Below are 27,165 nucleotides of genomic sequence, written 5' to 3'. Positions count from 1 at the left end.
CGACTTCATTAGACAAAGGAGATGGATACACAGTAGTATACTTAGATAGTGGACTACTGCATTAGATTGGAGATTGGCTGTCTGATAGGTATGAGCAGGTTCTGTATAGAAGACCAATGGCCTGGAAGAGGAAAGTCACTAGCATGCCTCATGGGTCTGTTTTAGGGCCATTGCAGTTTAACCTGTATGTTAATGATATCAGGGAAGATTTGGATGGGGATATTCAGTTGTTTGCAGATGCAAAGTTGTGACAAACTATGAGGAGTAGAGCAGATGTTCTGGCCTTACAAGAAGACTTGAATAGATTAAGTGAATGGAAATTGGAGTGGAGATGCCAGTTCAATATTGCACAATGCAAGGTTTTAAAATTTGGGAAACAAAGATGGAATGTTAAATTTATGCTTGGTGGGGATATATTGTTGGAGGTGGAGGAAATAAGAGATCTGAGGTGATGGTGGATAGGGATCTAAAATTTAGAGGACACATTGCCAAAATTGTGAGGACAACACAAGAAATTCTGGGAATGATGTGGAGGACACTGATTTGTACAAGTAAGGAGATTCTGGTTCTATTGTATAATGCCTTGATTAGGTCACATATGCACTAATGTGCACAGATTTGGTCACCTGGATTTCAAAAGGACCAAAAATTTTTAGTGTTATTTTGAAGGGAGTTTTTGTTATATATATATATATTTTTTTTTTCCAATTTCTATTGTATTTTTCACATTTTTTGTTATTTTTTTAAATTTTTTATTGGAGATTTTTTTTTATATCACACAGTCAAAATGATAGTATTTATAACTGTTTTTCATGTATGAGTTGTTAATTCAGGAAACTTACAGAGGAGAGGAAGGAGGGTGAGGGACTTGTCTATATAACTCCTACACAAGGAGTGTCCAGACTATAATCCAAGAGTGGTCTCAGAGAGTGCCCCTACACACCACTAACTCAGTCTCCCTCCAAGCATGACCTAGAAGAGTAAGCAGTAGCAGGACTCACAGGAGTCTTTCAGATAAATATAGAGGAGACTGTGTGAGGTAATAGATGGTGAGAGAATGAGAGGTTACCCATGGAATCTGTATGAGGGCTAAGCAAGTAAGGAAGCGAGAGATTTTTTTGCATAGTGAGTAACGAAGGCATAATACACTGTCAGATTGGATAGTGAATGTTCCAACGAAGAATTTTTTAAAGGCTAGGTAAGCTACACATTGTGGTCTGCGAGAGTGTGGCATTCTGTGATGAGTCTTCTAACTGCAAAGATCCAAAAATAATACTAAAGTTTACAAAAAATAGAAATAGATTTAAATGGAAATTTACACAAAAACTTTTAGGTATCTGAAGTGTGCTTGTGTTTGGAATTTTAAGTTTTGATCTAACATGGGAAAAGATATGATACTGTATGATGAGTTGGGAGAGGAGGGTCAAAAGTTGCCAAAATTGGTATCATTTAAGGATCGTTCATGGCTAATTTTAATACATTGTAATCTGATTTAATTATAAGCCATGTGCAAGTGCATGTATGTATGTGTGTGTCGTGCAATCTATACAACCTCGATTTTTATGAGTGATTAAAATGTATTCTTCTTAAGTTAACAATCTCATTTTATTGAACTTCAAATCATTCATTATTTCCTTTATCTGCTGTAAAGACTACAATTTCTGAATGTGAAAAAGGAATGTTCAAAGGTAGTGGTGGTGATGTTGTCTATAGAAGGATCTACCACTTGAAATCTAAAATTCATTTTATTTATTTATGTTCATTGCATATTCATTTCTGTAAGGTCTAATTTAAAAATATCCTTATTGGCAAGCCTGAAAAATTTTGATAATGTCACTTCTTCCTCTGCAGCCTTTTTGATAGACTATTATCATAATTGTAACAACAAATATGTTCATTTTTAAAGATTATTTGTTATACTGACTAATTCCTCTTATCAATTAAGCCATCTAATATTTTCTCCTAAGTTTACAGATTCTTTTCTCAGATCTACATATTTGGTGTTTCACTATGCTACTTACAGGAAAGCAAAGTTTTCTTTTTATATATTTTATTAACAAACAAAAAAAAAAAAAATATATATATATATATATATAAACATTTAAAATAAATTTACCAAATTATATGACCCTTCTACTCTTTCACACACATTCACAACCTTAAAATATTGGATCTTTCTAGCATTAAATACAAGATATATATGGCAAGGCTGCAATTAAATAGAAACTTAAGCAGGCATAATAGAGAACTTGATAAATCTGGCTTTGGAAAATCAAACCTATGTTCTTCAGCAATCCTTAAGTTCACTAAGCGAAACAGCAGCAACAAATTGTCTTGCACACAATCACAGAAGAAAATGACAACTCATACCTGTGTCATCATATGCCTAACTTCTAGCATATTCAGTTCTTATTTCAAACAGGTACCAAAAACATTTTAGTTTTTGCTTCATAAACAGTTTACTTCATAAAATTCAGCTAGCTAGCACTGAAACAGATGACAGCTATATGGAGAATTCCAGCATTTTTACTTGACAACTTTCAGTTCCACAAACCGAGAATAGTTTTCATCTAATCTTCAATCAAAAAAAAAAAAAAAAATTACAACAGTGAAGATACATAAACTTCTTAACAGGGACTTGAACAAATAACAAATCCATCCACAAAATACAGCCTATTCATTCCTTATATTTTTTCTTTATTTTTTAAAGGGAATCATTTCCAACTCTCCTTTGTATTCTTCTAGCTGTTCCTTTTTTTTATTTTACATCTCTCTCTCTCTCTCTCTCTCTCTTATGTCCATCAGTGATTCATTTCCCTATCACAGTAGAGCATATGCTATATTGTCTCATTTTTTGAGTGTGTAAATAACATCATGACAGCCGAGTATCAAACAGCAAAAGAGAAGTTTTTTTTTTGTTTTTTTTCAGTAATGGCAGACTGGATATGTTTATTTGCAGTGTAATGAAGTTTCTTTTCCACTTGATGATTATTTCATTGAACTAAATATAAAAAAAAATGCTATATGTATTTTAATTCGTATGAATGATGTAGAAAGGTATGTATATTTGCTAATTCTTCATGCTGCTAAATGATAAGCTGTTTCCATCGATGACATACCCATGAGGTGCGGTTAGGCTCAACGACCTCGCTAATCAACTACTAATATCAAAACTACAAGCACCATTACTATATTCTTCTTACAGTAAAATATTGTTTTAACAAATATTTTATCAACATAATCCTATTTTCATACATTTCTTATTTTATTTTCAATTACCTAAACTAATAATAATATCTTCTGTAAACAAAATCATGTTAAGATATTTAAATATCTTAATACAAAAAAATGATGTGATGCCAAAATCTCAGTATTATATTTAAAATGAAAACAGTATAATACAATGATAACACTTACCCTGGATTCTTATATTTCCTTCACGTACTTTCTTTAGTGCACTATCTGAAAGCAAAAATGCTCATGAGGTTAAATTTAACACAATAAAGTTAAACAATAGAGACCACTGACATCTTTCTTGAAGCTGTTAGTGAACAATAATAATTAGCAGTATCTACCTAGATTAACATAGAGACAGAAATTTAAAATTATATTGGAAGTGATGTTCAGATCACATTGAATTACTTGCGTACTATACTAAACTAAACAAGTCCAAATGGTCCAGTTAGCATACAGTAACCATTTCCTGAAAGCAGCCTAAATTACTGATTTAGAAAGCACACTGAGTTAAAAAAGAATTAAACTTTATTATAAAACTTGACAGTTTATATTTCTCTAGTATAAACTAGCATCATTAGATGCAACCAAAATTAAAGGTAAACAATCAACAGAAATAACTGAAATAATTTTAAAAAGTCATGTTGAAAGTGATAGCAACATTTCCAGTAAATAATTAAAACAGAAGGAAACTAAATTGATTTTTTTTTTTTTTTTTTTTTTTTTTTTTTTTTTTTTGTCAGATAAATATTTTCCAAATACGACAGACTGGTGTGGAAAATCAACTTTATTGAGATTTTGTTGATGTTGAAAATCTTCACAGGATTCTTTGAATAATATTGCAAATTTAAAAGAACTGTGATAAAGTGTCATACTGTTACTCCTAAAAGAATTCCGATTTCAAATTTCATGATCACTATCAAGAATGGCATATGTGACCTTTCAGCTGAAACAGCCACTGCCTTAAGATTTGTGGTTGCACAAGTCCTGCCTCTTGAATGCCATAAAAAAAAAAGTATGGTGATAGTTTTTCGCTATCAGGACTGGATTGAAGAGTGACTTAGTGATTTCCACAATTTCCTTCATAAGATCAACAACATTGCCATCAGGAAACAAAGTAGAACATGATAATTATAATGGCTTTGGACTGGCTTATATGTCATCTTCAAGAGAGAGATCTGAGTTTATTCATCTATAGAAAAATTGCCTTCACTTGAAGATGAGTCATGTGGACTCCCATCATCCATCTAGTCAGAAGTCAAGCATTATTCCAAATTAATATGTATTATCTCTTCTGATGAGACTATACTAGCATGTGAATTTGTTCAGATAAAAAAAAACACTGTTGCTGCTTAAATGGCTATAAAATCATCAACAACATCATCATCATTGCCCATGGATCCACTGCAGTTGGTGTCTGATGCTTGTTTCATCATTCTTTACCATTTCTCTCTGATTGCCATGCAAGTAAAATCCAACAAACTTTTTCCATATTCCACTCTCTTGCATCATCTACTCACTCTTGCCTTGGTTGTCCTCTTCTATTTGTACCATCCATTGTACCAAACATCAAGGTTTTGATATTTCTACTGTTATCCATTCTGCAGATATGTTCAAAAACACATTAGTTTCCTTTGAATTATTTTCTGCATTAGATTCTACTTGCAGTTTACTTTGCAACACAGTTCTTTATTTGTTACCTTTTGCAACCATACAATTCAAAGAATCTTTGACCATTATCCATATCTCACAAACATAGAGAGTACTTGTGAATAAGCATGTTTCCAGCAGTCTCAGCTTTATGGGAAGATTTAGGGGGTGGTCTGAAAAGTTCTCGGCCTTGGCTATATATGACAATAATAAGTTTAGTTTAATCCTTTATCCAAGTGAGAGCAAAGTTTGCACCTGAAAATATCTTCAGGACTGAATATGGTGTTGTACTATCTTACACCACCAACAACAACAAAATATATATGACAATACTATCGGCAAGATGTTTTTTTTTTCTCTAAGTTGGTACATCTGTCATTAGCATCCATGTGAAATTGCAAGTCATTCGTACAAGTAGTTTGTTTTATACAGCTGTCTGGATCCCTTGAAATAGATAAAATTAGTATCGTGCGGTTATAAAATTCTTAGTAAAAGAAGGTTTAAAGCCAAAAGAAATTCATTCGAAGTTCAAAAAAGTTTATGAGCATTCTTCTCCTTTATTTTCGACAATTAAGAAATGGGCTGCCGAGTTTAAACATGGCCATACCAGACTTGAAGATGAACCACGTGAAGGACGTCTGAAAAGCGTAACAACACCAGAAATCATTAGTCAAGTGCATGATATGGTATTGGATGACCGGCAAGTCAAAGTGTATGAAATTGCTGAGCCTATAGGCATTTCAAAAGAACATGTAGGATATATTTTGCATGAAGAATTGCAAATGAAAAAGCTTTGCGCAAGATGGGTGCTGTGCTTGCTCACAGATCAAAAACACACTCACATGAAAATCTTTGAACAGTACTTGTAGCGTTTTAACAAGAATAAAATTGATTTTGTGCATCGATTAATTACAATGGATAAGACTTGGATTCACCATTACACACAAGAATCCAAAACAGTCAAAACTACTTTAAAGCAGTCAAAACAGCGGTAAAGTAATCCTCACTGGCATGGAAACATACATTCCACACAGTACTCTGAACTGCCATTCCCTAATTAAATCCAGGTTCTCCAAAAGATGTGCCAAGGCTGTACAGATGAAACACCAGACATATCATAACTGAAAGAAATCAAGAACCTCATCCTCCTTTAGAACTTATACTGAAGCCCAAAACAGATGCAAAAAAACAATCAACCAATGCTTCCAAAACAGAGTTCAAAAGAGCAAAAAGCAGGAAACTAGCAGCCTGTCCAAAGCAATTGGTCGTAACTTCTGCCCAGCACTATTCCCACCCTTATCATACCCAGATGGCTCTATTGCATCACCCACAGAAAAAGCCAGTCTTCTGGCTTCACACTTTGCTTCCAATGCATGCATAACTGATGACAGTAAATGTCCCCCAAACCATTCCAGACACCCAACATACAATGCCCCTATATCCTTTTGCCACGATGAGATCAGAAAAATACTGTCCAAATTAGACACAAAAAAAGTCTCCTGGCCCTGATGGCATTCCCCAATTGCCCTGAAAGTTTGCACACCAGAAATGACTCCTATCCATGGTGCCTATATATACTCTCTTACTCCACTGGAATCTATCTCACAAACTGAAAACAGTCCTATATTCAGCCCATTCCCAAGAAGGGTGACAAGACACTGCTGTCCAACTACTATCCTAACTCGCTTACCTCAGTCCTGTCTAAAGTAATGGAAGAAATCATGAATTCCCAACTCCTACACTACCTTGAAGACACCTACCTAATAAATGACTGCCAGTATGGATTCCGTCGCTGCAGATCTACAGATGGGTGACATGTGAGATCTGCTCACATGTCACCCATCTCTGGACAAATGCCATGGAGAAGTTTGGCAAATCTCAAGTGGTTGCACTTGATATTATTGCACTTTGTGCCAGACCAAGTCAAAACCATTGACTGGGTCTGGCACAAAGGCTTACTAAGCAAATTACCATCATACAGTGTGGACACACACACACTATGTATGATGGTGGATGGCTCCCTTATCCTCTTACAATTCAATTAATGCTGGGGTTCCACAAAGTTCTGTCCTTTCACCAGCCCTCTCCTTACTATATAGAGTACGCCCACACTTTGTAGAGCTCTGCTTGGCTATCTGCCAAGAATAATCGATTCATGCTGAAGAGGAGAAAGAAATAAAGGATGTACGAATTGGTCGCCAACATGCGAAAACAAAGCTAAACCACCTAAAACCAACATGCCCAGTAAAGAAATTAAATCTCTATTAGAATTAAAGAAAAACAAGAAAATAATAATCACCAAAGCTGACAAAGGGAATGCCACAGTATTGCTTAACCAAAAAGATTACACAGGTAAGCTGAAATCTCTATTGTTAGATCAGCCACTTACCTCCCTATCAAGTATAATCCCACCAACTCACAAATTAGAAAACTCCACAGGCTCCTTAAGAAGGTCACTTCTTGGCTTGTGGAAATCACTAACAAATTAAAACCATATAACTCCATACCCCCCCCCCCCGTATTTATGGACTCCCAAAAATTCACAAAGAAAATGTGCCATTACGTCCCATAGTGGATGGCATTGATTCCCCCACATACAAACTAGCTAAACATTTGGCCAAAGCTCTCTCACACACTGGCAACACACCTTCATACATAAAAAAACTCAGCCCACTTCAAAGCCAGCATAGAAAACCTTACACTCAAGCACACTGACATAATGGTCAGTTTTGATGTCCCCTCCTTATTTACAAATGTCCCACTCAAAGAATCCTTAGAGCTAATCCAAGCTAAATTTCCTCCCGATATCACAGCCCTATTTCAGTTCACAATGAACTCAGGCTATTTTGTTTGGCAAGGAAAATTCTACAAACAAATAGAGGGGACAGCCATGGGTTCTCCACTCCCCCCACCCTTGGCCAACTTTTATATGGAGACTTTTGAAGAGGAAGCCTTAAACTCTGCCCCACAAAAACCAACCGTTTGGCTTCGCTGTGTAGATGATGTATTCGTTATTTGGCCACATGGCTCTGATGCACTCATCTCCTTCTTAACACGCTTAAACAACCAACACCCCAGAATCAAATTCACCCTGGAAGAAGTAAAAAACAACTGTATTCCTTTCTTAGACACACTAGTCACCCGCCAGTCTGATGGAACCTTGGTTTTCTCAGTATATAGAAAACCCACCCATACAGGCAGATACATTCACCAACAATTCCCCCCCCACACAACAATATGGAGTCATTAAGACACTACACAACAGGGCTAAACTTATCTGCTCGAATGACAATGCCCTAACCACAGAACTAAACCACATTATCAGCCAATGGCTTCCCCCCCCCCCAAAAAAAAAAAAATCCAAAAAATATTGAAACCAGTAAACCACAACCTCCCCCATCCCTCACAACAAGGATTACTCTAAATCCATCACCATACCCTACATCTGAGGCATCTCGGAAAATATCACAAAAATCTTAAAAAAACATAACTTAACTTCTTGTTACAGACCATATAAAAAATTGGCATCCCTTATCCACTCTACTAAAGAACAACCTTCCCCCCTAGGCCTACCTGGTGTATACCAGGTCCCTTGCAGCTGTAAGCTGTCCTACTTTGGCCAAACAGGCAGGACAGCAAATATCAGAATTTCAGAACACAAGGACTACATCCGTTTTCACCAATACAGCCACTCTAGTCTTGCTGACCATGTGCTGGATACCTGTCATAGAATACAGTGGAAGAAAGCCAGGATAATACACTAGCAAATACAGATATGAAAGGCTTTTCATGGAATCAGCTTCAGCCCTAAAAAATGATCCAAACCTCAACAAATTTGGCAGCATGAGACTTCCTCAAATTTGGGAAACCTACATCAGAAGACTAAACAAAAGTCATGGGAGGACTTTGGCAAGAATATAGAAAATAAATATCAAGAAGGTGGCAAAATATTCTGGAGGTTGTTGAAGAAGCTGAAGAATGGAGGAAAGAGTGCTATAAAAGGAATTAGAGATGATAAAGGTGACATGAAAACGGGAGAAAAAGATATCCTTGAAGTATGGAGTAATTACTTTGAAAAACTGCTAAATGAAACAAGCAGTGATGACAGCACTGTGATAAAAAACACTGACCAGGCATGCAGTCAGGAATGCATATCCATACTTGAAGTAGAAAAAGCCATCAAAGGCTTGAAATGTGAAAAGGCAGCAGGAGTAGATGATATTCGACCAGAAATGCTGAAGTATGGTGGTATAAGAGTCTTACAGTGGCTGCACTGCATAGTTTAGAAAGCCTGGACAGAGGGACGAATTTCCGATGACTGGAGTAGAGCTCTCATAGTACCTATATATAAAAAGGGAAATAAAACTGCATGTGAGAATTACAGAGGTATTTCCCTACTGAGTGTTCCTGGCAAGATCTATGCAAGTATACTTGAGAAACGGTTGAGAAGAATTGTGGAAGAAAAGCTTGGTGAAGAACAAGCTGGATTCAGGCTAAATAGAGGCTGTCAGGATCAGATCTTCACTTTACGACAAATAGTCGAGAAAGCATGGGAATATAACAAAGATCTGTATTTAAGTTTTGTCGATCTGGAAAAGGCATATGACAAGGTGCCAAGAGAGAAGCTATTCAATACGCTGCAGTTATATGGTGTCAATGGGGCATTATATCAAGCAATACTTAGTCTTTATTTGAGTTGTAAGTCAGCAGTTAGAATTGAAGGAAGTACAGGAAGATGGTTTAATGTTAAATCTGGTGTGAGACAAGGATGTACATTATCCCTTCTGTTATTCATTATCTATATGGATCACATTATGAAGGAAAGTGGTATTAAACATGATATCAAAATTGGAGATGTTAATGTCAGTTCTTTGCTTTATGCAGATGATGTTATACTTCTAAATAAATCTGCTACAAGTCTGCAAGATTCTCTGACTAAATTGAATAGCTGTTGTAATAGATATGGTATGAAGGTCAGCAATAAAAAGACAAAGACAATGAAAATAGGCAGAGTCATTGAAAATGTCAACTGTGTTGTGAATGGAGAACCTGTGGAACAAGTAAAACATTTCAGCTATTTAGGCACGATTTTTACTGAAGATGGTAAATTAAATATAGAAATAGACAACAGAATAAGCAAAGCTGGTATGGTGGGAAGTCAATTGAATAAATTCATATGGAATAAGAAAGAAATTAGTTGGAACACTAAATTAGCTGTGTACAAGACAGTGTTCAAACCAGTTTTAACTTATGGATCTGAGAGCTGGGTCAGAAGTAAAACACTTGACCAAAGACTAGAGACCACAGATATGAGAGTCCTGAGAAAGATTAGAGGCGTGAACAGATGGCATCAATGGCAATATCATATTAAAAACGAGGATATTAGGAAAGAACTTAAAATTGTCAGCATCCAGGAATGTGTTAGCAGAGCTAATCTCAGGTGGTATGGTCACTTAAACAGAATGGGCAAGGAAAGATTAGCAAAACAAGTGTTTTCTGCCAGGTTGGCAGCAAAACGACCTAGAGGAAGACCAAGATATAGGTGGATTGATACTGTACAAAGTGCTTTAGACGATAGAAATATAAGATCTGATAATGTTGGAGTCTTGACAAGTAACAGACTGATTTGGAGGAAAATTGTAGATAGGAAATTAATAATGATGTAATTTTTTCATGTAGTGCTATCATATCCTGTACACCCCTTGAGGGTACATAACAGGAATTTGATGATGATGATGATGATGACATCAGAAGACCTTCAGCCCAGTCGCCCAAGAATACCAATATTGCCCACTAGAGGGCACAATCAGGACTTTAGGAGAAATAATAGCTTCCTACTTCTTCCTCACTTACTGTTTTGTTGTGCCTGTGTGCACGTCTTGTACTTAAGTTCTTGAAAATGGCAACGTGACGTTGCCAAATATTGAAATATATTAAAATTTATTTTAATGTATATCCTAGTATGTTGTAATTTCCTTAAATTATATAGTGAAAAAAATAAAAAAAAACCAAAAACTTGTGTATGGGTACAACATATATATAAAAAAGAAAAAAGGAAAAAAGTGGACAGAAGCCGGATGTTCAGCGCCAAAGAAGACAAAGTCAGTTCCATCAGCAGGAAAGGTCATGGCATCAGTGTTTTGGGATGCTAAAGGCATTTTGTTTATTAATTATCTTGAAATGGGTAAAACAATAACTGCGGAATATTATTCCAATCTTTTAATCAGACTAGACAAAAAAATTCATGAGAAAAGACCCAGTTTGTAGAAGGAAAAAAATCACCTTTCATCAGGACAATGCACCTGATGAAACATCCACCCTATTCCACAGATATGGCTCCCTTTGACTTCTATCTCTTCCCAAAATTAAAACTCTTCCTTGCTGGTCAGCATTTTTCTTCGAATCAAGAGATGATTGCACCTGTAAAGGGGTATTTTGCAGATCTTACTGAGAACCACTACAGGGACTGGATAATGGTGCTGTAACATCACTGGAATAAATGTGTTAGTCGTAATGGAGATTATGTTGAAAAATAAAAATAATTTTGAAATTATAAATCCATTTTTTTAATTGTTAGGCCGAGAACTTTTCAGACCAGAGAACCCTCGTACTTTCCCATAATTGGTCCACTGCCTGTTGGTGTACTTTAGCATTTTTACCAGAGATCATATCTCTTTTTTACAGTTTAAATCATGTCATGTTGCTGCTGAGGTAAAGTTCCTAACCTCTTCCAGCTCTTGTCTGACCATTATTTACTTTTTCATCCTCTTTTCTCTGAATATCATTGTTTTTGTTTTATCAATGTTCATTATCAGCTCATATCTCTTTCCTTCTTCATTTAACTTCAGCACTGTTCTTTCTAGTTTCTCTTCATCTTCTTCGATAAAGACGGTCATCTGCAAATCTTAAATTGTTTATTTTCATACCTTGAACTGAAATTCCTCTTTATGTTATCATTCATGACATCTATTGTTCTTTCCAAAAGCATGATAAAGATGCTTGGGGATACTGCATCTCCTTATCCCATGACTCTTGTTGTCTGGAACCATCGTCATATTTCTCCACAGTTTCTCACAACAGCCCATGCAAGAGACATATCAGGTTCCTGTCCACTCCATAAGATTCGACTACAATCCATACCACTTTCTGATCTATACTGTCAAAAGGTTTCTGAAAGTCAACAAAACAGGTATAAAGAATTTTATTTTTATGAAGAGCTTTCTCTGCAGTACTTCTGTCTCTTCTAAATCCTGCTTTGCTCATCTTCCAGATTTTCTTCTATTAATTTCCTTATTCTTTCTATTAATATCATCAGAAGTATTTTTCCACGTGGCTCGTCAGAGCTATTGTTCTGTAAATTTTGCAGTCTATTTTGCTTCCTTTTTTTGTGAATGGTATTAGGATTAATCTTTAAACGTGTGGACAGACTTATGTGTTCGTCGAACATGTTGTTTATTATTTTAACGGTATAATAGAACACAGAAACTAAGTAAATAATTGATTTATTAACTTGATGCTGATATTTCGCTGGTATTATAACCAGCATCTTCAGAGCACAAAAACACTGTTTGTCACAATACGCGAGACTAAAACAACATGGTGTACATTAACAAAATTGTAGCAGCAACACTCTAGTCTTTGTGTTGCTGCTACAATTTTGTTAATGTACACCATGTTGTTTTAGTCTCGCGTATTGTGACAAACAGTGTTTTTGTGCTCTGAAGATGCTGGTTATAATACCAGCGAAATATCAGCATCAAGTTAATAAATCAATTATTTACTTAGTTTCTGTGTTCTATTATACCGTTAAAATAATAAACAATAGGATTAATCTTGTCCATTCTTTTGGCGCTTTGCCTTCGTCCCATGCATATTATACAACCAGTACAGTTCATCTATTATCACCTTGCTGCCATGTTTCAGCATCTCTCCAATGATCTCATTATTCCCAGAGCTCTTATGGTTTTTCAAGTGTTTTACTGCCTTTGCTGGATATAAAATACTTCATCATCATCATGCGTATCAAGGATTTAGGCCTAGCATGGCGTGTTCCGGCATTAGAAGTCATCGTTGAACCTTTTAAGAGGACATTCTGATTTTTCCTAATGGTTTGTACTTTAAGGCTTGTTTTGGTAATCTTTCTATTTGCATTCTTTGAACATGTTCCATCCATGTATATTTACATTTTTAAAATTTTTCTATTACTGATTTCTTTTGTGATCAAATAGAGTATACTTGGCAGTTTTTCTCATAAACTTCATTTCTGCTGTTATTAATCTTCATTTGTCTTTTTGTTTTATTGTCCAGATTTCACTTCCATACAATAAGACTGTTGGGGCTAATGTATTGTATACTTTTAGTCTGATTTGTTTTTGAACTAGGTTTGGTTTAAATATAGAGTTAATTACACTTGTTATTTTTAAATATTTTGCAATTTTTACATTTATATCTTTTTCATATGTGATCATACATCCTAGGTAGTTAAATGAATTCACCTGTTCTAAGATCTTGTTATCTATTACTATTTTAGTTCTTGCTGGATCTTGTCCTTTAAAGGCCATAGTTTTTGATTTTTCTGTTGATATTATCATACCATAATCTTTGGCTATCTCATTTAGATCTAAAATAGCTTTCTGTAAGTTATCTTCAGAATTTGTATTTATTTGTAATTATTATTTGGTCGTCGGCAAAAAGGAGAGTGTTTAAGTTCACAGTAGGAGAAAGTTTAATACCTTGATGGAAATTTTTATTCCGTTTTATTATTATTTCATTTATGTAAATATTAAAAAGAGTTGCTGAGAGGGGACATAACTGTCGGACCCGTTGGTTAATCTCTCTTGTATATGATAGATAAAATACTTCCATTAATCAAATACTAAACAGCTATCTGATATAACTGAAAACAGAACTGTTCCACATTTTAAAAATATTTCTGAAAGAGTTACTCATATCTTAAACAATTCCATTTGACTTCCTCTCCTATTCAAAAATTCATTCCATATCAATGAATGAACATACCATAGAACATATCTATGACATCAAATTTATGTCAACTTAATATGTCTAGATTAATGCTGTAGTCACATTAATACAGAATCCTGTATTAAATGGGACATAACATTTCATTGCAGTTCATTTAAATTTGCACATCCAAAGAATCATGTGAAGATTTTCTACATCAATTAAATCTCAACAATTTAATATCCTTCTGCAATAAATATTTAAGAGAGAGAGAGAGAGAGAGAGAGATGTCACTATCACTTTAAATATTATTTTTAACTGATTCTGATTTCAACTGTTATGTGATATCTACAGTTGGATAATGCTATTTGTTACACCAGAGAAACATAAGTTGTAAAGTTTTGTAATGCAATTGACTCTTACTATAGTAAAACACCACTATAACAAACTAGCTCACTATAACAAGTCACTGAAAAGTTCTAACCAAAGCTCCATAGGAGACCATTATTGGTTACAATGCTGTGCTAACAGAAATTCAACCTAGCAAACTATCCACTATAACTATTCCAGTGGTCCATATAAAGTGAGAGGCAATTATAAACTTGAATTATTTTTTTAACTCAATGTTTCTTTATTCATTAAATCCTTTATAATAAAATAGCCCTGTATATATATATATATCACAACCATATCACACCATAGAAGTAACCTAAGAGTAAAGAAACATGAGCAGGAGTCAAAACATATCACTCCTTAGAGGAAGAGCCCAGATGATATGCATGCGCACAAGCACACACACACACACACAGCCATAATTAGTAAGCAGAACACAAAATGCAGCATTACTTTGTTACTGAAGGCTTGATGTAACTGAAAACATATCTATATTTTAGAGCAGCATAGTCTTGCTTTTGTTTCCTGCTCCTTTCATAAATCTCTCATTTTATTCCTTCTATCATGCAATCCCAGTCATTTTCTTCAGAATTATGATAGACGTCATGGAGAATTCCAACAATTATTCCATTTCACAGGAACAATTTTAAAATACCTGCTTTGTAGAGAGGCCAAAGAGCCATTGTATATAACAAAGAGAATATAATGGCTAGGCTTTAGGAGGAATCTCGCATTTTCTTCCAAACACGAAATGCACATCAAATACTCTCCTACTATTAGTCAGTGAAATGTTTCTGATGAGGAAAAAGTCTGGATATTTGGGAAACTACGTCAAGAACAAAATTTGATAAGGAATCAGGTAATTGTATGCATTTTATCAAAGAATTCATTGCTTTTTTTTATGCCACAATTTCTACTTAACCTGAAACCCTATGTGAAAAATGAAACAACTACTCACAGGAAAAAAAAGAAAAGAAAAAAAGCTGCATATGTTTTTCATGAAAAAGGGAAAGAAGGAAGTACTACTGATGACAGCAAAAGAGTTGGGTAGGGCTTCTGACCAGGCTGTTCAGCTTAAGCTTAGCTCTGCCACAATCACAAATATCTCCGGGATGGGCAGAAAAACTATGGGAAAAGTTGGTTAGTGGCAAAATTCAGGAACAGGTGGATAGAACTATGATACACTATTCGGGGGGGGGGGGGTCAACATGGCTTTGTGAAGAGTAATTTTTGTCTGTAATTTAATTTCTTAAAATAAAATAGTGACAGCTGAGTTGGATAAAATAAAATCCTACATCAATGATACTGCTGGAATTTGCAAAGGCATCTAACCAATAATGGTCTCCTAATCATGGATACCACACAGTCTATTACATAAACCTGAACAAATAGGGATGGATACAAAGTCAGTTGTTAAGAAACTGGCCAATGAAGAGACAAAAAAATAGCAGAAGGTAGCATAGAATTCAAGAGAAGGCAGGTGACCACAAGACTGTACTTGTGGTCACAAGATGTATTGTGCCACAAGACTACTTTGCCACTATTATCTAATTTATACATTAATGATAATGGAGAATAAAAGAATGATAATGGAAAGGATAATAGATAACAACAGTAATGCCACAGTAAACCACTGACAATGGTTTACTGTAGCAAAATATAAAGTGATGCACTTTGGAATGAAAAGATTATGAGCTGTGTGTTGCATTGATGGAACTGGACTGCAAGAAATTCATGAGAGTAGATTAGGAGTGATGGTGAATAGAGAGGTGAACTTCATAGGGCATATTGCAAAAGTGGGCAAATAGGCTGAAAGAATTATGTGGATGTTGGAGAACACCCTGACAAGTAGTGATAATGGCACTATTATAGCACTCTATAAAGGTGATAAAGCCACATTTGGTCTACTTTGCAAAAACATGGAAATGCTGGGGATTCAGATGTGAATATCCAAAATTGTGAATGGTCTGTGGAATGCTCTCTCTCTCTCTCTCTCTCTCTATGGGCACAGAGATCAAAAGTGTGTGTTGGTTACAAAATTTAGTTGATTAGATAGATAAGAGAGATATGATAAAAAATATGTTACCAAACAGACATTAAAAATATTGATGCAGAGGAAATTTTTCAAACACGACAAGTAGGGAGAGAAAAATGGAGTTGCCTCAGGAGGTTTTGTAAGAGTGTGGCAGCTATTGATGCAAGAACTAGTGTTTCCGTTTCGAGAGTGATGAACAAGTGGAAAGGGTTGCTAAAGGCAGTCATGAGTGCTCTGTTAGTGGATGAGTTATAAAAGGAGAGATATAAAAGTTACTGCATGAATAACGACTGGCAGACCTCTCATGATGAGTCTTCGGATTCCATGCAATAATAATACAGTAATGTACTGTTTATTTAGCTTTCAAAAGATTGACTCCTCAATTGCCATTCTGATAACTGAAGGATCAGATAAATGGTAGATTACTATATAATAAATGTGATACTTAGAGACATACTAGGAAATCCGTGACCAAATCACTCACAGTAAAGCTTACTAAGATTTTATTTATTCATATGGGGTCCCTCCCATTCCTTATCAGTCCCTTAGAACTGGTTGAACCCTCCTAATCAGGGATTAAGTATGTATTTATGACTGTAAATCCGTGTGTGTGTGTGTGTGTGTGTGTGTTCACAGGCCGGTTTGCCTGTTCTGAGGAACAAAAAACCCGAGTTTCCAGGTGAAAAAACCCTCTACCTCCGTATGAGGCCAGAACCCTTATCTAGTCTCTTTCAACTAAAAATGAACTCACCTTTAGTTGAAAGAGACTAGATAAAGGTTCCATATGTAATGGATGGGACTTGAACCCAGGTCTTTCCGACCAAAGGGCTTCATCTATACCGATTGATCTATGGAGGCTCTATTTACTAAGATAAAACAATAATATTCTTTATATTTTTAAAGAAATGCATTTTGAATAATGGAAAAATAATTTGGAAAACCAATTTATCTCAATTTTATTTATAGCTTATTAAGAACATCAACTAAATGTTAGTTCTTTAGTACAGCTGATATGGTTATGGTTTTATGAAAACATTACTGACTTAAAACAAATGTACATGTTGTTTTTTTGCCCTTAAGCATATGTTGTGATGTTTACATATACATGCACTTCATTCAGTCAACTGTTATTTATACAAAACTTAAACTTGATGAAAGTGAGTGATTCCGAACTTTTATTTGCACTACCTGTCCAATGGGGCTGAAACTTTTCTGTAATTTGTTATATAGCCCATTATGTTGTTGTACTGGTGCTATAGTACATGTCCACCATACTATATCAGAATGTGGTGTACATGTAAAAAATTAAAATAATATAATATAATATAAAATAAATAACACACATATAAACAAATACTTTTACCTTTATTTTCCAGCTGTTCAGAACGTGAAAAACGTGGCTGCAAAGAAGTTTGGCTTTCAGATTCTAATGCTAAAAGGTATTGGGTCCGAATGCGAAGTAACTGCTTGCGTATGTTTTCAGGAATGGGATTATCTAAAAACGAAAAGGTAAGATGAAATTTTAGCTCAGAGCCTTCAATAAATTCTTTATATGACAGAACTAACAAAAAAATTACAAATGTATATGATTATTCACAAAAATGCAATATCATAAAAGTATTCTTTCAATGGGACTCAACAGTGTGTTGCATATTTAAACTACAAAATAACTGCCTATATACCTTCTCCAATATGGAAAAGATCATTCCTTACCTATGGAAAAACGTAGCTATAAATCTTCCCAATTACAAATTTCATAGAAAAATTTCTATTTTAAGTAAAGAGTTCAAATTCACAGTCACGCTGCTCAACATAACTCTCTGTGCAAAAAGAACCAGAACTTTTCATAAATAGAACTAGTGGTGCCACCTGTTGCATCTTTTTGAAGTTGAAAGCGGCAACCTTCATTAGTGTTGTGTCAACTGTTTATGACATTTGTTTCATTAGAAGCAGAGTTATAGTGCCAAGAGTGACAGAATGTTTTGACAAACAGTCGAAAAATGAGTTCCAAACAGAGAGCTGCAATTGGCTTTTGTGTTAAACTTAGTAAAAGTTTTACAGAAACGCATCAAATGCTTCAAAAAGCATACGGCGATGAATGCTTATCCCGTACTAAAGTTTACAAGTGGTTTAAGCAATTTCAAAGTGGTCGAGATGCTTGAGGATGACGAAAAGCCAGGCCGTCCAAAAACTGGACTGAGTGAAGTTAATATCCAAAAAGTGCGTGATTTCATCAAAGAAAACCTGAAATAATCTGTGAAATTGATTGAAGATGAATTGGGGGACTCCAAAATCAACTGTGCACAACATTTTGACCAAGAGTTTGGGCCTTAGTAAATTGAATTCGCGATTTGTTCCCAACAAGTTGACTGATGACCCCAAAAAATGTATCGAATTGAACATTGCAAGGATCTCATTAAAACCGCTTGTAAGGATCAAACTTCCTTGAAACGATCGTTACTGGTGACGAAACATTGTTTTGAATATGAGCCCGAAACAAAGAGTCAGAGTGCTGAGTGGAGACCACCAGAAGAGGGGCATCTGAAAAATATTCGCTTGGAGATGTCAAAAGTAAAGACAATGTTGATTTGTTTCTACGATTCCAAAGGCATTATCCACAAAGAATTCGTTCCGTCTGGCCAAAAGGTCAATGGTGAGTTTGATCTCAAAGTTTTGAAGCGATTGATAGCAAGAATTCTTCGCATATGGCATGAATATCGTGATGCAGACAGCTGGTCACTTCTGCACGATAATGCACTATCTCATCGTTCAAACATTGTGAGACAGTTTTTGAGCAAAAACCAAGTTTGTGTGTTGGATTATTTGCTGTATTCATGTGACTTCTTTCTCTTCCCCCCCGACTTCATTTGCCAATGAAAGGAAAGCGATACGACACCACTGAAAATGCTCATGCGGTAGTAACCCTCAACAGTATCCCAAAAACCGATATAAAAAAACTCATTTAATGAATTAATTGACCATGCCAAATGCTGTATCGAAGCTGAGGGAGAGTATATTGATTGAAATAAATTATTTGAATAAATATAATTGGCCTGTGTTTTATTTTCTATCAAAAGTTTGTTTCTTTTTGGACAGAGGGTGTACATCACTGTAAATTACTCTATTTGGTGGCTAGTCAAGAGCCACCAAATACAGTAGCCCACCATTTATCTGGCTGCATTGGTAAATCTTCCCCCCCCCACACACACACACAAATGAAAGATTATTAGCTTGAAGGCATATTGTGGGACCAATGGAAAAGCACTGCTCCCGAGACTAATGAATGCTTTTCACATAACTGTGAAATTATATAATAACTGTAAATTAAAGATACCAAGAAATTTTCTTGATTTCATCCTTTATTCAAGTGTAAGCAAAGTTTGCACATGAAGTCACTTCACGACTGGGCTACTTGTATATAGAGGCAAATGACTTCACATCACTTGCCTTAGTATCCCATAATGCAACATACATATCCTTACAGACATGTATAATGCATACATTATGGGAAGGACCACTGCCCAGACCAGTTTCGACCTTTATTGAGGTGAAAAAGTAAAGGGGGGGAGGTGCTCGTTATAGGCCTAGAGTAGTTAGTATAGGGATGCATGATAGCATTAGGAGAAAGAAAAGACAGATAGATAGTATGAGGGGTAGAGAAAAGCCCTCAGCTCTTTTATATGAATCATATAGCATAAGGCTATCAATTTTCCATTTTCACCAATCTTATATAGATGAACAACCAAAAGACCAATTGAAATTAAAGTGCAACAATGACTGATACCCAGGTGGTTAGCCTTATGTTAACTGCCTTGAGTTGTTAACTGCCTTGGAGCAATCCCAGGCAGAGGCCTTCTCTGCCTGGGATTGCTCTCCAATCATCCCTGCAATTGACTATTTGACTATATGACCACATTGAATTAAGAGGATGGAATCCTCTACTATGAGAGGTTAAAAAACCTCTCATAGCAATAATAGACAGAATTTTATCTCTCCCTAGTGAATATTGTATAATGTGGGTGGTCTACACCATCTAGTTTCTTTCTAACCTTCCATAAATAGTATTTTAATTCATTAATTATAAAAATCAAAATTCTCTTCCCATTGCTGACAGGTGGTGGGCATTGCAAAAAATATAATCTGTTCTGTTGTAAGTAATGGAATGCCCAACATTACATAATCTGTTCCAAATATGCAGAACAAGAGGGCAACCGTAGAATGCATATTCTACTGTTTCCAATCAGTCACAGATTGGATCTTCGATGTTCAAGTACCTTTATTTGATGGTATTGACTGGAAGGTGGTCATATGCAATTCTCCAAGCAAGATCCCTCCTGTTGGAGTATCCTTGGAACTTCAATAAGTTATGAAACAAAGTATTGTGGTCAGTACCCAACTATGGAAGTTTGTGGCAAAAGAGATTAAAGATTTCTTTACACCAAATTTTACTTTTTTTTAATGGAAAGAATGTCAATGCTAGAGTGTGGTAGCAGTCTTAGAGTTAAGCACAGAGTGTTGTAGTATTCAGGAACTATCTCAGATTTTGGACCTTTATAATCATTCAAATATGGATATTTGAAGCTGTATTGCTTAAATAGCAGAATTTTAAGACTGGAAGCCCAAATTCTCCATTTGAGCTTCAACTTTGAGTTGAAGAAATCCCTTTTTAACTTCTTGGTATTGGCTGGACCAAAAAAATTGTACAGGCGTACTATATAATTGCTTTTCTTCAGCTTCTGTGTTGTCTGTAATATTGATTATGTACAACTGAGCAGGAAAGATTACGGTTTTGTGTACTATGGCTTTAGAAAAGGAGTTGCCCTATTTTCCAGTCTTCTAAGGTTTCAAAGTTCTTGTATATAAGTTATTGCAATGATATGAAATATGAAATTGAAATGAAATGGGTAAGTGGAGAAGGGAATTCCAAGCATAATGAGAGGCTCGCTCTCTCTCTCTCTCTCTCTTAGGGGTTAGTCCAAAAGGAATGCCTTAAGATCCCACTTTCCAAAAACTTTTAATTTTGTCTTGTCTTGTCTGAATTAGTAGTTAATCCACTGATCTTGCTAAATTTTTTCAAAATACCAAAAAAAGATATATATGGAATCATTATCCTTCAAAGTGCCCACTACATCATCGGCATATGCTAATACCTTATTTTCCTTCATAGTTGAAGGAACTGTTATTCCTTGCACATCACGTGTAGATTTCTTATAAGAAAGATTCAAGAACAAATGCAAAGAGCAATGGACTGAGAGGGCAACCTTGTTTGACTCCTTTTTGAATTTTGACTGAGTCTGACAGGAACCCATTAACTAGGAGGTGGGTAGTTGAATTGGCATAGGCTCCTTTAATAACAGATAGCAGCTTTTTAACCACACCAATTTGCTAGAGTATGTAGAACAGAAAGGGATGCTGGACATTATCAAATGCTTGAGTAAGGTCTACTGATAGCACTGCCATTGACTGCTTTTTTGTATTATAATATAAGCAGATTAGATCACGTAGCAGAAATATATTAAATTCTACTGCATGGTCTGAGACTCTATACACCTGTGTGCTTTTAATTATGTATCTTATTCCCATTTTGAGCCTATTATTGATAAATGCAATAACAGGCTCAAAGAGAAATAGGTCTCCAGCTGCTGATTAAGGTATGATTGCTATTAGGTTTTGGAATGAGGACAGTATGGCTTGCTACAAATTCACTTGGTATGCTGTCCTGAAGAGAAAAGAATTAAATAGTATTATCATATTAAGGTCCTCATCTGAAGTATACACACACACACACACACACACACACACACACATATATATATATATATATATATATATATATAAAGACAAGCTATATTACATTTCAAACAGTATATCAAAGTGACAATGTATTGATCAACCATTATTCTACTGGCCTGACCTCTGGTGAAAAAAAAAAAAAAAAAAAACTACATCAAAACCATACCCTATTTTATAACATGGTCAAACCTACAAAGAGAAGGCAGCCATGGGCTTGCCATTATTCCTCCCGTTCCCCTCTCAAATTGCTAACTTTTATACAGAAGCTTTTTAGCAACATGCTCTAGATTCCTTTACTTTTAAACCCAGAGTCTAGCTTAGGTACATTGACAATGTTTTCGTTATCTGGCCCCATAGCCACTAAACTTATTGTGAAAAAAATTACACCTGTCAAGAGTTGTGGATTTTCAGTAATGCAGCTTGACAGCATGCCAGATGATACACTTTAGTGAGAAGAAGCCATGCAAGTTATTTGCAATAATCGGCAATGTAATTTTTCCCCTGCAGTGAAACGAGTGTGTACTACCCTGGAACACTGTCACTTAAATGAATCCAAACTGTGTGGGTAAGATAAAATAAAATAAAATAACACACTTAAATTTTAAATTTTTAAATTTTAAAATTGTGGCACTTTTAAAAACAAGTACAATTAGTAAGAACTTTCTATACAAAATGGAGGGTCTTTATTTGTGGGAAAAATGTCCCAAATCAAAAAAATCATAATAAATGTTTCCTCTGCAAAAGTTTTGCACCATAAGTGAATCAGTACTACTGGTCTTTCCTACTTAATTCCCCACATTCACTCCTCTTCATCTATTACTAACAAGGCATATCTGAGATTACTACTCATTCCACTCATGAGTAAATCATTCCTATAGGAGGAACAGAATAAATGATCTGAGTGAAGAGTACAGTTAACAAAGTTTAAAATTATTTGTCAAAAATGCCATTTTTTTTAATGTCTCTCACTCCTAAAAATTTATAAACCTGGAGCACATCAGTAACATGAGTGAGTTAAAGAATTTTTGAAACTAAAACTCTCTTTAGCAGTGTTATTTAAAAATTTTTGTCAGGAAAAACTGCTACACCAACAGAATCACATTCAAGAGTGTTGGGTGTGCACATGGAAAGGGAAATTTAAGACCAACAATATATATATATATATATATATATATATATATATATATATATACAGTAGAAGTCGGTTATAACGAATTCGATGGGACCGCATATATTTGTTCGTAATAACCATTATTCGTTATATCCAAGGTCATAATTTGAGCGAATTAAAAATGTTTTCAGATTTTTCTCAGCATAGGTATATTGGGTAACATAAATACATATGTGCATACATAGATATAAAGAACAAAAATTTATTTTTAAAACTTCACATTTTTACATAAAAAATCATCAAGCGTGCTTTGTTTTGCACAAGATGCATATTTCATACATTTGAAATTGTTCCTTATACCACTAAGATGCTTGAATGTGTCGTCTGAACTTACAGATCGCGATTCCATAAATCTTGTTAAAATATGTAAAGCACGTTCTGCTTCACACCAGGTAACGATTTTCTCATCATTGCTATTTTCTTCCTCGGAGTCACTACTACTATCTTCTGGTGTATGAGAGATTTGTTTTAAGATGTCAGCGTCTGTCGGTATACCCGAAGTTGCGACGCCATTATCAATGTCTATAAAATTATCAATCTCTGTGCACGTTTCAAAATTGTTCAAGTTTCGCGCTTTTAACCACGTTGATAACGGTAAGTTATCCTCTTCACCTTCTTCAGATTCGCACTCGTATTCCACAAGACCGGCTTTCTTAAAACAGTTCTGTATTGTAGACGATGACACCAAATTCCAAGCATCACTCATTAAAGGTATTGCGTGAAGTACACTGATCTTCGAGTCGTAAGCATAAGCATTTTCCATGGATTTTTCTCTGCGTTCTATCAGTTCCAAGACTAACAGACGACGAAAATGGGATTTAAAATATCTAATTACGCCTTGATCAAGTGGTTGCAAGACATGTCACATTCGGTGGCAAAAAAACAAGTTTTATGTTTGTTAAATTAGCCACTACAGGATGGGCAGGACAGTTGTCTATCAATAACAAAATTTTCCAGTTTTCACTGCGAAGATTTTTATCCCACTTGCAAATTTCATTTTAGAAAATTGAAGATGTCATCCAGGCCTTCTTATTCGCTGTATAATCAACGGGAAGTTTCTTTATGTTTTTAAAGCAAATCTAGGCTTTGCCGATTTTCCAATTACAAGAAGCTTTCTTTTATCGCTACCAGTCATGTTCACACAAACTAAAACTGTGAGTCTATTTTTGATAAGTTGTCCACCAATGCACTTTTCGTTTTTAAATTGAAGTTTTATCGGGCGTTAAATTAAAAACAAACCTTGCTTCAACTGCATTATAAATGTTGTTGTATCCATACCTTCGTTTGATGTCTGGCCATACATTCTTGATCCAGTCAGAAACGTTTTTGTCAATGGACAATGCCTCGCCACTTACTTTTGCGTAGACAATATTGTTTCTGTTCTTAAAGCGATCAATCCACCCACTGTTGCATTTAAAATCGTTATAACTAAGTTGAACATCAAATTTTTTGGCTTGAACTTTCAAAATTGGTCCGCTAATAGGTAAGTCAGCGGTTCTTTGCACTTTAAACCACGAAAGAAGTGCCTCGTCAACGTCACTTTTATTACACTTTTTAAGTTTTTTACACTTCGATAAATTGTTTTCAAAAGATTTCAGAGTCAACTCGCGATTCTTCCAAATTGTTGATATTGTAGATGGGGACAAACCATACTTCTTTGCTACTGTCAGATTTGATTGGCCACTTTCCACCTCCTGTATAATTTCTACTTTTTCGGAACCAATAAAATTTTCCGTTCGACTCCCGACATTTTTCCACAACCAGAAAATGCGTATGTACGAAATGTCAGTAAAGGAACGACTAACGTGTATTATTCGTTCGTTATTCCCGTGAAACGAATTCGTAATAAACATGAAATACATGCATTAAATCAAATGTAATTTGATTTAATATACCTTCAAATATACCTTCAAAATTATTTTTTATAAACATTAATTTGCTGTAACCGTGATCGTTTTTTAATACAGTGACAGCTGAGTTGGATAAAGGTAATGGGTTTACAGTGATTCTGCTGGACTATGCAAAAGCCTTTGACAGGATACCACATGGAATTCTGATCAGTAAGCTGCAGCACATGGGGATGAGTATAGGGTTGGCGAGGTGGATAGGAGGGTGGTTGTTGGAGAGATATCAAAGAGTAGTTTATTCAGGAGTAGAGTCCAAAAGAGGCCTGTGAAGCCTGAGAAGCTAGTGGAGTGCCACAGGGCTCTGTTTTTGGACTGCTACTGTTTATTTTTACATTATCGATAAGGAAAGGATCTGAGAGGAACTCTTCAGTTGTTTGCCAATGATGAAAAGTTGGTTAGAGGAATAGTTAATACAGATGATATTAACATTTTGTAGGATGATTTAGACAGATTGGCAGACTGGGCAAAGCAGAATGGATGTCAAATTAATTTGGCAAAGTGCAAGGTTATGCATTTTGCAGTGAAAAGATTACCAGCTGTATACTACATTGGTGTAACTAAACTCCAGGAAACTGATGAAGCCAGGATTTGGGGGATAGGGAGCTAAAGTTTAGGAGGTTGTTAGAGAGATATCAAAGAGTAGTTTATTCAGGAGTAGAGTCCAAAAGAAGCCTGTGACTAGTGCCGTGCCACAGGGCTCTATTTTTGGACTGCTACTGTTTAATTTGTACATTATCAATATAGGAAAGGATCTGAGAGGAATTCTTCAGTTGTTTGCCAATGATGCAAAGTTGGGATACAGCAAAAGTGGATACAGCAGCTCATCACATTACTTGGTTACTGAAGAATACTGTGACGAGCAGAGACAAACCATCTATTGTTCCTCTTATCAAGCCTCGATAAGACTTCATCTTGATTACTGCATGCAGATCTGGGTGCCAGAGTTTCTTGGCAATGAGGAGGAGGAGGTGGAGAGGATCAAGAGGCAGGTGAGCAAGATGGTGGTAGGTCTATGGAATGAACCTTATGAGAACAGTTTAAAGATTTGTGGGTTACAGAAACTGGTTGATAAGTAGAAAAGGGATGATATGATTGAGACATACAAATTACTGAGGAGTTTTTACAAGATTAATTCAGAGGAAATTTTTCAGAACAGGTCTGGTTGTGGGAGAACTAGGGGCCATCCATGGAAACTGAATAAGTAAGAGTGCAGTTAGAAGGGTTTTGTTTGCTTGGAGAATAGTGAATGAGTGGAACAGGTTGCTAGAGTCTGTTGTGGGTACCATAACTATGAATGAGTGTGAATGAACAACAGAAACCAAATTCCAGAAATCATCTTTGACAGAAAGCGTACATTCCTTGTACACATTCATCAACAAAGGGGAAAGTGCAAGAGAGAGCACTCAATCTCCTGTGTACTCTATCCTCTACTGAATGGGATGTGAAACAATCTTCACTGCTTCATCTTTATCGTGCAATTATACATTAAAAGCTGAATTATGGGTCTCAAGTCTGCAGTTCTGCAAGGCAGAGGCAGCCTGCAATGGTTGGATCCTATCCATCATCAGGATAGCTGTATATAATATTTACTGTATATTAGTAGCATCTCTTATTGCCCTGCCTATCTTTGCATCATCGTTATTATTATTATAATTATCATCATTATTGTACAGGCACCACGGAGTCTGAAGATCACGAGAGATCCAAACTTACCACACAATATGTCATACACCTCTCCTTGAACAGACATTAACAGACAAATTACTCACAACTGTATCGGGTGACCTATTCCATTCATTACCACCCTCCAAGCAAAATATTTAGTCCTCACACCCTACTAACTACACTCTTACTCAACTTCCAGGGATGACCTCTTGTTCCGCCCCTCTAGCCAAGTGCTGAAACACTTCCCCTGCATTAAGCCTATAAAACTCATTAAGTAGCTTAAATGCTTCTGTCATATCTCCTCTTTTTCCCCTGTCAACCAACTTCTGCAAACCCCTCAATTTATTTCGAAATAC

At 35.5% G+C, this 27,165-nt stretch overlaps 1 protein-coding gene across 5 annotated transcripts in view; it reads right to left on the bottom strand.

Moving 5' to 3' along the window:
• Positions 1–27,165, bottom strand: part of LOC150100806 (DNA (cytosine-5)-methyltransferase 3A-like) — a 745,691-nt gene that overhangs the window by 342,482 nt on the left and 376,044 nt on the right. For all 5 annotated transcript variants that reach the window (XM_090401182.1, XM_090401184.1, XM_090401186.1 and 2 more), the window contains 2 exons: positions 17,637–17,768; positions 3,418–3,462 (listed from right to left, as the gene is read on the bottom strand). In XM_090401182.1, coding sequence (XP_090257308.1) covers positions 3,418–3,462; positions 17,637–17,768 — 177 coding nt within the window. The remainder of the gene's footprint in view (positions 1–3,417; positions 3,463–17,636; positions 17,769–27,165) is intronic.

This window comes from Typopeltis vanoorti, chromosome 12 (genome assembly GCF_054136105.1).
Source record: "Typopeltis vanoorti isolate ZY-2024b chromosome 12, IOZ_Tvanoo_1.0, whole genome shotgun sequence".
NCBI classification, from domain to species: domain Eukaryota; kingdom Metazoa; phylum Arthropoda; class Arachnida; order Uropygi; family Thelyphonidae; genus Typopeltis; species Typopeltis vanoorti.
Note: the sequence above shows the minus strand (reverse complement) of the source record. Positions and strands in the feature narration are given on the sequence as shown.